This window comes from Mycothermus thermophilus (genome assembly GCF_041956435.1).
Source record: "Mycothermus thermophilus strain CBS 625.91 unplaced genomic scaffold VTJ04scaffold_2, whole genome shotgun sequence".
Classification (NCBI taxonomy): domain Eukaryota; kingdom Fungi; phylum Ascomycota; class Sordariomycetes; order Sordariales; family Chaetomiaceae; genus Mycothermus; species Mycothermus thermophilus.
Window position 1 is genome coordinate 496,978 of NW_027191428.1, and position 12,697 is coordinate 509,674.

The 12,697-nt window shown below is 55.1% G+C and overlaps 8 protein-coding genes across 8 annotated transcripts; 4 read left to right on the forward strand and 4 right to left on the reverse strand.

The window, feature by feature from the left end:
- Positions 1 to 687: 687 nt before the first annotated feature.
- Positions 688 to 2,161, forward strand: VTJ04DRAFT_2313 (uncharacterized protein; the record flags this gene model as incomplete). The annotated part of the gene is made up of 7 exons (XM_069360089.1): positions 688 to 779; positions 909 to 1,081; positions 1,225 to 1,232; positions 1,329 to 1,382; positions 1,457 to 1,489; positions 1,573 to 1,800; positions 1,970 to 2,161. 7 exons carry the CDS (start codon positions 688 to 690, stop codon positions 2,159 to 2,161), a joined length of 780 nt encoding a protein of 259 aa, XP_069220834.1.
- Positions 2,162 to 2,381: 220 nt separating this feature from the next.
- VTJ04DRAFT_2314 (uncharacterized protein) lies at positions 2,382 to 3,507 on the reverse strand (the record flags this gene model as incomplete). Its single annotated transcript, XM_069360090.1, has 5 exons — positions 2,382 to 2,404; positions 2,469 to 2,536; positions 2,606 to 2,836; positions 2,945 to 3,220; positions 3,329 to 3,507. The coding sequence occupies 5 exons, from the start codon at positions 3,505 to 3,507 to the stop codon at positions 2,382 to 2,384; spliced, it is 777 nt and encodes a 258-aa protein (XP_069220835.1).
- A 964-nt stretch (positions 3,508 to 4,471) lies between these two features.
- On the forward strand, positions 4,472 to 4,987 carry VTJ04DRAFT_2315 (uncharacterized protein; the record flags this gene model as incomplete). The annotated part of the gene is made up of 2 exons (XM_069360091.1): positions 4,472 to 4,702; positions 4,838 to 4,987. The coding sequence occupies 2 exons, from the start codon at positions 4,472 to 4,474 to the stop codon at positions 4,985 to 4,987; spliced, it is 381 nt and encodes a 126-aa protein (XP_069220836.1).
- An 804-nt stretch (positions 4,988 to 5,791) lies between these two features.
- VTJ04DRAFT_2316 (uncharacterized protein) lies at positions 5,792 to 6,231 on the forward strand (the record flags this gene model as incomplete). Its single annotated transcript, XM_069360092.1, has 2 exons — positions 5,792 to 6,103; positions 6,190 to 6,231. The coding sequence occupies 2 exons, from the start codon at positions 5,792 to 5,794 to the stop codon at positions 6,229 to 6,231; spliced, it is 354 nt and encodes a 117-aa protein (XP_069220837.1).
- A 96-nt stretch (positions 6,232 to 6,327) lies between these two features.
- Positions 6,328 to 8,128, reverse strand: VTJ04DRAFT_2317 (uncharacterized protein; the record flags this gene model as incomplete). The annotated part of the gene is made up of 5 exons (XM_069360093.1): positions 6,328 to 7,281; positions 7,347 to 7,721; positions 7,797 to 7,829; positions 7,916 to 7,986; positions 8,050 to 8,128. The coding sequence occupies 5 exons, from the start codon at positions 8,126 to 8,128 to the stop codon at positions 6,328 to 6,330; spliced, it is 1,512 nt and encodes a 503-aa protein (XP_069220838.1).
- A 25-nt stretch (positions 8,129 to 8,153) lies between these two features.
- VTJ04DRAFT_2318 (uncharacterized protein) lies at positions 8,154 to 8,851 on the reverse strand (the record flags this gene model as incomplete). The annotated part of the gene is made up of 2 exons (XM_069360094.1): positions 8,154 to 8,377; positions 8,767 to 8,851. The coding sequence occupies 2 exons, from the start codon at positions 8,849 to 8,851 to the stop codon at positions 8,154 to 8,156; spliced, it is 309 nt and encodes a 102-aa protein (XP_069220839.1).
- Positions 8,852 to 9,838: 987 nt separating this feature from the next.
- VTJ04DRAFT_2319 (uncharacterized protein) lies at positions 9,839 to 11,439 on the reverse strand (the record flags this gene model as incomplete). The annotated part of the gene is made up of 2 exons (XM_069360095.1): positions 9,839 to 11,239; positions 11,302 to 11,439. The coding sequence occupies 2 exons, from the start codon at positions 11,437 to 11,439 to the stop codon at positions 9,839 to 9,841; spliced, it is 1,539 nt and encodes a 512-aa protein (XP_069220840.1).
- Positions 11,440 to 12,100: 661 nt separating this feature from the next.
- VTJ04DRAFT_2320 (uncharacterized protein) lies at positions 12,101 to 12,689 on the forward strand (the record flags this gene model as incomplete). Its single annotated transcript, XM_069360097.1, has 2 exons — positions 12,101 to 12,536; positions 12,664 to 12,689. 2 exons carry the CDS (start codon positions 12,101 to 12,103, stop codon positions 12,687 to 12,689), a joined length of 462 nt encoding a protein of 153 aa, XP_069220841.1.
- Between the last annotated feature and the right edge of the window lie 8 nt (positions 12,690 to 12,697).

Sequence of the window (12,697 nt, forward strand, 5' to 3'; positions counted from 1 at the left end):
GCAGCCCTATGGTTCGAGGGATGACAAATACGTACCCCTGACGGGTGACAAATAGGTACCTCTGAGGTTACAATTCTGAGGCGATATTGACGCGCAAGAACAAGTAACTCAAACTTGCTCAGGAAGAAACGATACAGTCTATGATCTGTCGAGAATCGTTTCCAGCTTAGGAGAGCAATTGGCGTCTCCTGGACATGACGCAAGGTCTCCGTTGAGCTACATGTCTTAGGTTAAGTTCAGTTGAAGCTATCAACGAAGGGCCTTTAGGCTCTAAAACAGAATAACCCATTTCAGAAATTATCAATTGTCAGGCAAACTGCGTAAAAGAATATGCCATATGCATTCATCAGTGCGCCTCAAACTTGTCCCTGGATTCTGTCTTGGATTGAGTGGCCAAGAGGGTACTCAGCAGTGAGAGTGGGGATTTAGCGCTCAACTGCTACCTAAGTCTGATTCCCCCAAACATCCCCACAACCTTCCAGAACACCACCTCCATCTCAACCTCAGGAGAGAGCATTGTCAGCGGACGCTTCCGGAAGAACATATCACTGGCTTATCAATCCACTCAACGACTCTTGGGAAGAGATTAACCATATAAGAAACCAAGTGTCTCGCACCCTATTCATTATCTTGACTGAACCAACCGCCAGCCACCTGAACTCGTCGGTAACCAACCCAGCTCAAACCATGTCCAGCTCGTGCTCACACAGCCACGGCCATCATCACCATCACGGCGGCGCTGAGCCCAGCGCCGTTTCGCTCAACAAGGAGTACTTCAAGTAAGTATTAAGCCTGCCGAAACAAGAAGCTTCTTCTCCCCCCTCCCACCTGCTCTTACAAGCCGCTGTCACCATTTATTCGAATAATATTAACCACAACCGCTTCTTCTTTCCGCTCCAAACCTACAGCAAGGAAGCCGCAGAGTACGACAAGAAGCATGCCAAGACGCATGAGCAGTTGATGGAGGAGCTCCGGGCGAGGCTCGGGTTCATTGGCGTCGAGTGGGTTGGAGAAGACTCCACGGAGGACCCGAAAAAGAGGAGCGTGAGGTTGTTGGATTATGCTTGTGGTACTGGCTTTGGTGAGTGTTCATCTTCCCTGGACTCGAAATGCCATGGTATATGGGGTTTTGTTCATGGTCGAGAATGGCGGCCTTGATGATAGAGGACAGTCTGCAAGAAGAGTCCTCTTGGGCTTCACAAACCTGTACTAACAAGTTGACAGTCTCGAGGGTGAGCATGCTCCATCCAAAACACCCACACTACTGCGAAACTAGGGTTGGATGACTCTATTCCGGACCATTTACTGACTATTACCCCCTTCTCAAGGCTCTGTCTCCTTACACCACAGAATGCGTTGGCATCGATCTGTCAGAGAACATGGTGAGTCGCTGCTAATACACTGAACTCATCCATTCTACCCACCCCATTCAGTTTCCTGCTAACATCCACACCAGGTCGCCAGATACAACCATCAAGCTGAGAGCCAGGTACGCAGACCCCTCCTACCCCTTCACTCCCAACCCAACCATGCCCCCTCCCCTGAAGGCACCGTATTACTCACACTCCCCAGGGCTCTTCTTCAAAGATGCGCGCCTATCAAGGCAACCTGTGCGACTCGCAAGACGAAGACCCCGAGACGTTCAAATCCGCCGACTTCTTCGGCTTTGACCTGGCCGTGGTCGGTCTGGGATTCCACCACTTCGACGACCCGAATTTGGCGGCCCGCCGGCTCGCGGCGAGGTTGAAACCCGGCGGTGTGCTGGTGATTTTGGATTTCCTTCCGCATGCTAAACCGGATGTAAGTTCCCCCTTTCTTGCTCTCGATACGAATAGCCCAGCCCCCTCGTGCGTACGGTTTTTGCTGCTCTTTACCTTCCCCAGAGTTTGACCAAGGCCCGGAAGGAAGAGGGAAGCTGGGGGGGATAAACCAAACACCGAAGAGAAAGCTAACTGGATAAATGATGAAGGCTTCGCACCCTGCTACGTCGACCGTCACCCACCATGGCTTTTCCGAGGAGCAAATCCGCGGGGTCTTTGAGCAGGCGGGAGTTGGCAAGGACTTTGCCCTGGACGAGCTGAAGACTGACATTCGGTTTCCCAAACCGGACGGATCTGAGATGTCCAGGACGGTCTTCATCGCTCGCGGGACAAAGGCTTGATAGCGGACCCGGGTGAGAGTCTCTGAGGAGGGTAGGGCAGATTATGAGAGAGTGTGAATGGGGTATTATTAACGGAGTTGATACTCCTACAGTGGTATTTCTCGAGGCAGGTGGCTTTGAAGCTGGTTGGACAGGAACACTGGGAAGACAGCTGGAATGAACATCCTGCGCGCCGAACTACGAAAGAGTATGCATTAGATAATCTTTTTTAAGTCCTCAGTTATGCTTGTTTCTCGTCCTCATCTATGGTTGCATGTAAGCCAACTGACCCAGTTTGATCATGGTAACAACGCAAGACCAAACATACCTGGAATGTCGACAACAAAAGCGCCCCCAAGAAGGATAGCGGGCTCGTTGATATTGTGATGCTCATAGCTGTATCAAACTCAGCAGGTAATTCCCATCAAGCAAGCTTCACGGCCGTGAATGAAAGAATCAACATACCTCAACGTCCCAACGCCGCCAGCCTCCATCAAAAAACTCGGCCCCGTATCGAGCGCATGGCCGGTCCACCGCTGGGCAAACGCCCGCAGGATGTGGCCGTGGGCTACGATGAGCACATCCCCAGAAACCGGCTCGCCATCCTGCTGCTGCTTGTTCAGGACCGGAGCGTGCCACTTCTCCCGGATCTCCTTGATCAGCCGGTCGAGGCGCTCCACGACGTCGGCTGGGCTTCTGTAAAAGAAAAACTACAAGTCAGCGCTCTTTCGAAACTTCTAAAACGCCCACGATCCGACAGAAATCTCGGTATTAGGCAATATCAGCAGATAAATATCCACGTACTCTCCCCCCGGACATCCGTCCCTCCAAATGTCCCAGTTCGGGTCCAAGCCCTGGCTCGCGCGCAGCTTGCGGATCTCGGGCGTCGTGATGCCCTCGTACTCGCCGTAGTCCCACTCGCGGATGTCCTCGGTGACCTCAATCTCCGCGGTGCAGGGCAGGCCGTTGCCTTTGCCCGTGGTGGTGATTGCGCCGTGCGGGGTCCAGGGCAGCCCGTGGTCGAAGGCGAGATTCAGCAGTTCCAGCGTCCGCTGGGCGCGGCGGCGGGGGGAGACGTAGCTTTTTTGTTGTGAGAGTCAAGTCAGATGGCATGTCAGTCTCGTCATGTTCTGAACGCTTATCTTTAAGGAAAGCAGGTGTGTATTTAGTATTATTCTCAAGACCTACACATGCACCAGCTTGCTCGGGACGATGAGACGATTGGGGCCAACCAGGGCTCTTCCCGTGGCCAGGACGCGCTTCTCGCCGTTGGCGGTGAGGGGGATATCGGTGACGCTGGTGTGGCGGCCGCTGAGGGACCATTCCGTCTCGCCGTGGCGGACGATGAATACTCGCGGTGTGGACATGTGTCTCAATGGCTTTTGCTCCTGTGTGCTGGGATGTTGGTTGTATCCTCGCAAAGGCCTAATATAGAGAAGAAAAATGAATTTTGGGTTGAGAGAGAAATCAGGCTGTCTTTGGAAAGTTGAGGTTGAGGGGGTGAATAAATGCTTGGCTCAATGGAACCAAGTCCCTCAAGAACACGGGAGGAACGGCTCGCTATTACACAATCAAGATCTCGGGCCTGGAACCTCAGGAACAGTCGATGAGTAAAGACTCATGCCACCTCTACTAAGCAAGCAACGGCTTCTCCGGCAAACAACGAATCCCAGAAGAAAATAGAAGAAAATGTGACGACATTAAAGAGCAGTGCTATAATTCCAGTAGGGAAGAGAAATGTCAATGTCACCAAAGTTTGGTTCACTTCTCATGGGGTTTGTCGGTTTGATTCTGAGGGTTCAGGGTTGCAAATGTCCGAATCGCATTCCCGGACCCCAGGCTCGCAGCGCCGTTAGGGAACTGTGGGGCCGTTCCACAGCGATCAAAAGTGGGTCCATGCGATAAACCCCTGCTGCGGCTCGGCTCGCTGCATCAACATCTCAACTTTGATCACTTTGATCATCACTTCGATCTTGACCTGGACCAACACCTCCATCTATCATCATTCCCCCCCACCACTGAACAACCGGGGTGTCTTGAGTGAGCTATTAAGATTATATCCTGTGTCGGCGGTGTTGTTAGTGGTAAAAAACTCCACATCCGGAGATTATAAACACTTTCGAATCTCAGAGATTCACTCACACCCCTCATCCATTCGACAACACCATCCCCTGGCCAGCAAGACACCTAGCTCATCTCAACCAAAACCAAGAAAACCCGACACAAGGAGACATCTCACCCCGGCGCACAGCCCATCATCCTCATCACCACCAACACCACCCCCTCCCCTCTTTCCTTCGACGTTCCCTCTCAACCCCAGTCCAATCCACCATGTCAAAACCCCCCAACTCCAAACCCTTCCTCTACGGCCTCACCGACGGGCCAGGCTACATCCCCGGGCGCCGACGACGACCACCCCCGCCGGCACCGCTCACCGAAGCCGAAATCGCCGCCCAAAAACTCAAATACCGCCGCATCATCTGGACCGTCGCCTTCGCCGCCGTCATCATCACTGGCAGCATCTACGGCGCGGGGCTCAAGACGCAGAGGGAGTGGAAGCAGGTATGTACTTTGGTTTTCCTTTAAACAACGCACATCCATCGCAAATGAACAACACCAAAGTACATCCAACTCTCGGTCAATCTATCTAACCATCAAACCTCTCTCTCTTTTCTCGCGTCCTTCCCCAAACAACAGGAAAAAGAAAAAGTCGAACAAGCCTCCGCCGAACAGCGCATCGCCATGCTCGAGCAGCACCGCATGGACCTGGTGCGCAAGAAGCGCGAGATTGAGGCCAAGTTGGCCGAGGTCCGCGCGCGGTTTCAGCAGCCGCCGCCGGAACAATAGGCGGGACCTATTAATAACGACGGTGGTGGTGGCTGCGGTGGGACTAGGTGTGTCTCTGGGCTTGAAGTTATGCTGGAAGAGCAGGAGACGGGAGAACGGCGGCCGGCTTGAGGGACCTATCTATATGGGGGGGTCTGTCACAATGGTCAGTATTCATGGAAGATTGTTATTGGGTACAATTTGGATTTGGGGGATCTGAGGTACCTAGGTATGTAAAAGGAGAGGGAACGAAGGCGGGTGATGTCAAAGCAGATGAAGCGCTGCTTGGGAATCGTTCCCCGGAAAAGACGGGGTGGAGCATAGGATGTGGAATGGGAGGAAAGTAGGAGTATGGTCTGAGGCTCTACACCAGAGGTTAAAGGAGGATATTGCAGCCTGGTAACGGGATGTCAGCAGACGCTTCCACTGCATGTATTACGGAGTACATTGTGACTCCTCAAAGGGGTTACGGAGTAAGCATATCTTGCCAACACACAAAATACCAAAAGCTCAGCCACGTCAACTCAAAAACCTCGCCAAATCACGACAAAGATGTCAAACACCAACGCCAGTGTATTGATCAACACAAAAAAGATGATGATATCAAACAAAAGCTGGAATATAGTCGACCGACAAAAAGCAAAACCCTCATGGTATCCAAGAGTTGTCATGCCACAATCAGAAACCAACAAAATACACATCTCGAAAGCAGAGTCATGGCCACATAACCCATAACTCAAACATTCCCCTCATAACGGGAATGCCGTCACCAAGTAGTGGAAGAAGGGCGTCAAACCAAATCCAGCAAGCCAAACCAGCATTAAAATGCGCACTAAATATATAACCAACAAGAAAACAAAGCAAAAAAAAACATGGACAGTTGAACAGATTATCAACAAGAGAATCCAAATCCCTTTGACTCATTCCATCCCATCCAAGCCATTCCAAGCCCAAGCCCAAAGGATAGAGAGCACAAACCCAACCGGTTTCATTCCCAACTTTCGAATCTCAAGGTATCCATCCATATCCAGATGTTCCCAACCAGGTATCATCTCTCACTTCCCTCCGTCCCACCCTTCCAACCCGAGGTGCATGAACAGAACTTGTCCAAACAAGGATATCGGACTCGCGCTGAACGTAAATCGATAATGGACATGGCTTAAATCCCTCACAACCAAACCCCTACCAAAACCAAAAATCAACTGACTCAACTGTATCTGCAGATGAAATCCCACGCTGGATATCAAAAGGGGTCAAGGGGGTAAATAAAGAGTCAGATCAGTCGAGAAACGAAGTAAACAAAAGAAGAAAAACCAAAATCAAGACTTCCTCCCGAGGCATCACATCAGCCCCAACCCCTCCTACCTCAACCCCCCACCAGGCGCAGTCTCCCTCTTCGGCGTGGCACTATACACATCATCCATCGAGTCCTCTGACGGCGTAACCGGCCTGCGCGGTTGCTGCGCCGCGCCCGACGACGGCGTGCCAGCTGCCGCTGCTACTACCGTCGCGCCCCGTCCGAATCCTGACCCCGACCCCGACCCCGACCCTGACGCAGGCGTGAACCCCGGGTGGAACGGCTCGAAGGAAAGACGCTGAGCGTTATTGTTGGAAAGGTTCGGCGGGTCGCGGAAGGGGTTGTCATCGTCGTCGTCTGAATCGGTGTCAACCACGCGAGGCTGCTTTTCGCTTCCGTTGCTGGGGCCGCCATTGGTTGGACGGTTGGTTGTCGTGCCGTGGCCGAAGCCGGTGGCGACGCTGACGGGTTTCCGTGCTGGTGGTGCCGTGGAGAGAGGGCGGGACGGATCTGGGGATGTGGAAGATCTTGACTGCTGTTGGGACTGTGATTGGGGCGGGGTTTGAGTCTGGCCTTGAGGGTTCGCTTGGTCTTGCAGCTTCCGCGCCTGCAACACGGCACGCCGGTGTAGGTTCAAGGCGTGCTGGAGCTGCTCGTTGACGTCGATCAGGCTCTCCATGGTATTGGTGTCTGGGGCTGGGTCGGTGGCATTCATGTAGCCCTGAATGCTGCGGGACGCGGCGTTGCACCGATCGGCGAACTCGTGCACGAGCTCGTTGGCGAGCAGCTCAGAAGCCGGGGTGCAGCCGACCACCTGCTCGAGAAGCTTGGCTGAGGTGCGGGCCTCCTCGAGGCGGTTGGCAAGCTCGACAGGATCGGGGAGACGGCGAGGACGGTGATGGCGACTGCCGTGGTGAGGCACGTGGTGAGGATAGAAACCCGTCGGCGGTGGCGGCCCTGCCGGTGGTGGCGGGACACTATAAGGGTTAAAGCCCGCAGGGACAGGCGCCTGGGCCCCCTGGGATAGCAGTCCCGGTCAGTCTGGCGAACGAGTCTCAACACGAGTTTCCCATGGTTACTCACCCCATAAGCCCGGAATGCTTTGGCCTTTTCTTTCTGCCACATGGCAATAAGCGGAGCTAAGCCAGGGTCGGTGGCCTTCGTGGTTTCGAAAGCGTCGAGGGTCTCCATCAAGATCTGGCGGACACTGGCGTCGCGGCCAGCGCGGAGAAGCTCCTTCGTGGTGTCGACAAACTTTTTATCGATGAAGCGGGTGAACCCCTCGCCCGGGTTGTCGGCGAGAATGCGGACGAGCATGACGGCGTTGTACTGGCACGAGGGCTTGGACCAATAGTCTTGGGTCATGTACTTGCGGATCAGGCGCGCACACTCTTCGGCGGCGACGGGCGACGCAACGGCAGATTCAACGATCGAGGGGAGGTAGACAACATCGTCGCCCTGGAAAGCGCATGCGCCATGTCAGTCAAGAGTCGAGCTTGTGAAATCGGTGCCCAAATAAAGACTCGTACGCACCGTTGACGCCCCGGCAGAGTGGCAGAATTGTTTCTGGAACGTGGGAGACACAGTTAGCATCGTGATTCTCGAGAGGGGTTTCCGTAGCAAGTTCTTCGTCGGCAATGGTCGGGACGTACCACACAGCGCGCGGCGATGGCTTCAGGGGAGCCGTTACTGAGGTCGGCAGGCGTAGTTTCGGCGGCGGCGTCTGTTCGAGGGCAAAGTCAGGATGGCTCGACACTTAGGTTCTCCAACAGGGCACAAAACATACCACCACCACCACCACCACCACCAAATGTTGAGCGCTTCTTGATGGTGCCCAGCACCCGATTCATGCTGAAGCCCCCCATGTTTGGAATCGCCAATGTCCGTTCTCTACAGTCGGTATTTTCGTCGACGGATGGAGCGGAACAACTCGACAGGCGCAAGTCTCAGTCGCAAGTGGACGCCGGGTCGGACCGCACGCGAGGCGACGGAGGATGGAGGAGGAACAAACGGGCGGGCGGCGCAAAGGGAGAAGGCCAGGACTTTTGTTGCTGGCGGTGTCTTGGTGTTCCCGAAGTCGGGTCCCGCCAGATGAATGTCAGGAGTTCCCGATCCTGAGATTCCAGGCGGTAATAAAAGTCAGGTACACGTCTCTAGCCAGTACGCGGTCCGCTTTGAAATGGAGAACGCGCGCTAGGCAGCAAGTTCGGGGACTTGTGTCCGGGTCTTTTTGGCCCCCGATCCCGCGGTGATTGCGACGTCGTCCAGGGTGGGAGAGGTGTTGGTCCACGGCTTTGAACCCACAATAATTTTAAAAACAAGCAGCAACAGAAAGAACAAAAGAGATAAAAAAAATCGAACAAAATCAAAGGGAAAACAATGAAAATACAAATCCACACTGACAGCCTCAGTGTTTGAAGAAGACAACGCTGGAGGACTGGACGCGTGGACGGATGGGATGCGACGACGAAGAGGTGATGAAGCCCGCTAATGCGCGGCAAACCATCAACGCAGACGCAGCCAGGGGCCGGCGGGAACTGCACAGCGAGACGAGTGAAGGCGGGGCGAACGCCGCTTGGGACCCACATGGTTCGTCAACCGCTCAAGCCCCGGACCGATGCCAAGATCTCAAAAGCCCAGGCCAGAACTTGCAACACCAGCATCACCATCGCCATCAAAGACATGACCGCAGCATCAAATGCATCTCACGATTGGAGCCAAGGTTTGGCTTTACACGTTATCTCCGAGAATGTCTCCCTCCTCGCCTTTCCAAGACAACATTTCCCCCTCCATTCCATTGCCCACCACTTCATCATCGTGCATCATCGGACCTCAACTCACTTGCACCGCCTCATTCTCCCGCTGGAGGGACGCGCAAGCATTTCCATCTGCCACTCCTTGTTCTCCTTTGGCGTTGAAGGCCCAAGGTCCTACACCAGCAACCAGCTACTCGGAAATACCGGTTCATGACGTCAAATCTATCCCACGGACAGCATCTATTGCCTCTCAGTCATTAAGGTAAGTCCATACCATGCCGGTCTGGGAACCTGGAAGAGCAAGCTATGCGGCACCTCCAGAACGGTCACGTCGTACAAAGCTTACGGCAGGCATGACTTGAGCTACCTACATGCCCTGTGTCGTGTGTACTTTTTTCGCCTTGTTGTAATCCTCCGGTGTCTCAGTGACAAGCCACGTTGAGCACTGAGGGGCATAAGTTCTCGTCTCGATCTTTGGGAAGTAGGTGTACATACGGTACCATAAGGTACGTGAGCTGGGAGTCCCCGGCCCCTTAGAGCAGGTGGCATTCCCAGTCAGCATATGGCCTCCATCGATGGCACTGGAGACATATAACATCAAGCATGGGTTAAACGCTGCCTTTCAAGCTTATATTCCAATCCAACCCCAACACCTGCCCACCCAAACACCACCCTCCGATAGCCAAATTGTTTACCTGCACAAGCCCAGACAAAACACGTAGAGGACTCCTGGCCTCTCTAAACACAAAATCTGAAACATTCCAATCCACCATGTGTACAGCAGAAAGTATTAAGAATAGTACTATCTACCCTACCCCTTTACAAAATTTCCTCTACGGCAAGATTTCCCCCCCTCCCCAGCTTCTCAGCCAGCGTCACCGTCGTGCTCGGCACCAACTTCTCCCTCGGCATCACCGTGTAGATCTCAAACGTGAACTTGTGCTCATACCCCTCCGGCTTCTCTCCCGTCGCCGGGCCGTTGGCAACACCGTCGCTCTGCTGTTCCCGCTCCTGAAGAACCGCGTAGCAGTCCACAAAGGCATAGAGCTCCTCCAACGTGGTATCGGGATGGAACCGACGGACCACGCGGCCGATGCCGGTCGTCGGGGGCAGGTTCAGCGCCAGGCGCACCGCATTCTTGATCTCGGCTCCGGGCTCCGGGCGGATGGTGCCGGCGCGCCACTCCCTCCAGCGCCGGACCTGCTCTGCCAGGAGAGCGGCCGCCTCGGCTTCTTCCCGGGCGCGCTTTTCCGCCGCGGCGGCTGCCGCCTCTGCTTCGAGCCTCTGGCGTTTCTTCTCGCGGTCGATGGCGACGGAACGCTCGTAGGCGGCGTCTTGCTCGGCGAGGAGCCGGCGGGTCGCTTCCATCTCGGCCCGCTGGGCGCGGATGCCATCAAGATCGGGGCCGTACCGGGCCATGACGCGCTGGATATGGGCGATGTAGGACTCTGGCGTCATGGGGCCGACGAGGCGCTTGACGATGCTCATCGGAGTGCCGCCATCCATGGGAGTAAGGCAGGTGATGCACGTGACGGGGAACTTGTTGCAGCGGTACTCTAGGGATACCTGGTAGGCTTCCGTGTCGAGCAGGTTGCCGCCCCAGATGATCAGGTTGTTGGCGGGATCTTTGAGAAACTCGACAACTTCCGGCGCGAGGAGGGTGTTGCGGACGAAGGCTTCGGAGTCGTCATGCTCCGGAGGCAGAAGGATGGTCAGGAGGAACTTAAGGTCCTTCTTGGCCAGATCCAGGGCCTGAGCGTGGCCGCCCTCGAAGAACGGGAATCCCTTCATGCCGTACTCTTCTTCAAAGTCTCGTCGGAACCGCTGCGCCGTTTCTTTTGGGAGCAGCATCCGCCGGCCATGGGTTTGGCGGAGACCCTTGTTGATGGTGGATGTGATGAGGCGTGGCCGAATTGCCAAGGGTAAGAACGACAAGACGTAGAGGAAGGTTCGAAATAGCCCGGCAGCGATCTTATATCCGATTCGCAAGGGGGCAAAGAAGATGGCGATGATGAAAGGTGTGTGGTAGACGACGGAGGGCTGGGGGACAACTCTTGGGGCTGGTTCGTGTCGCCGTGTTCGTGATGGCCGGCCATTTATCCTGTCGATGCGATCGGTGCCGTTACGTCCAGAGGAAGCCTGAGCCACTGTCGCTTGGGCAGCCCGGGCCTCGGCCAGGAGGTCGGGGCCCTCACCGTCAAAGAACTTGGCGATGGCGATCTGTCCCATCGGAAGTCAGCGTCATTTTCCGGTCTATGAGCACCGGATCATGTGGGACCTACCTGGACATTCCATTGTGACCGCTCCAAAAGAGGGATCGCATCTTTAGGCTCTTGGTTGGTCACATCCAGGTATTGCCTTAGTGCCTCCTGCTGGCTGGGGGAAAGAGAGTCGAGGTCAAAGTCGCTACCGCCCGTCATTGTGGCATATGAAATTCCCAAAACCACACACTGTTTTCCAATCGCGGGCGATGATTGTTTCAATCGCAGTCCATGAATCGACGAGGCAGGCGAGGGTATGTTCGTCTGTTGGCGTTGGGCTGGGATCGAGAGTTTCGGATATAAAGTTGTCGTCGCCCCTAGTTGATCGTAGTAGTGATCGGCCTTTCAGCCTGGACGTCCGTGGTTGTTCCGTGTGCGCGGTTCGACGGAGATGTGACACTTGGGCGCACCAGATTGAGCTTGTTCGCCAGTACACCAACGTGGCCTTTGCAACCAACACAATGCGGTTCACACGGGTCACACAGTGTGATGGCGAATAAGTCGAGGATTCAGGTTTCCGATGCTGTTTTGCGTCAGGAAGTCCAGAGTTGTGTTGGTGGTATTTGTGTGTTCCCAAAGCGTCCAGGTCCAGGTCTGGTTGTCCACCTACGGACGAGTTGAAGTTGACAGCAAGTTGAAGGATGCAGGTTGGAGCCGTCAAGATGAGGTCAGCGTTCCAGAAACCATCTTGGCATGGCGCATGCGCCTCAAGTTCCCACCCCACCCACCTGTCAGGGATCCATTCATTGATCGGCAAGTTCCGAGCGCCACACCTCTGTAGCCCCCAAGTGAGGCTGAAGAGCACAGGGCGTCGCGTCGGATGGGAGCCCCAGCCCCTTCCCGGGTCGTGTCCATGCTGAGACCCCACTTTCCTGAGGACGGGGACCCGACCAAGAGATCAGTGCTTGGACCCACATTTTGGGACCCGCACCCACCGCATCCGCTGCCCACCTCTCCTGCGACTCGGACTGGACTTTGGGACTTGCTGCTTGTCATCCGCCAGACCAAAACACCATCCGGGGACCTCGTCCGACACCTTGCTCTCCGGGCCCGCGCTGGACTTTTGCCAGTAATCCGGGCTCCGCTTGAGCTGAGACGACCAGCGCGACAACAAACTTCGCTACACCTCTGCGCGATCGGCCCTGACCACGGCGGTCCGTGTTCCCCAACCCCACGGCCGGCCGTCTTTCTCATCTTGATGGGTGCCATACCGCCCGTTCCTCGACCGAACCATGGGAGAATACAGAAGACATCCAGTAAGTCGATTCCTGCACCACTCATACGATACGGCCCCAACACCACTCCCTCGACCGCATATCCACCGCCGTTACAATCACATCTCTCTCAACTCGTTCCAAGCTCACACACCCCATCTGCTCTCAGATCTAGTCGAGGTCCCGTATCCCTGACCTACCGC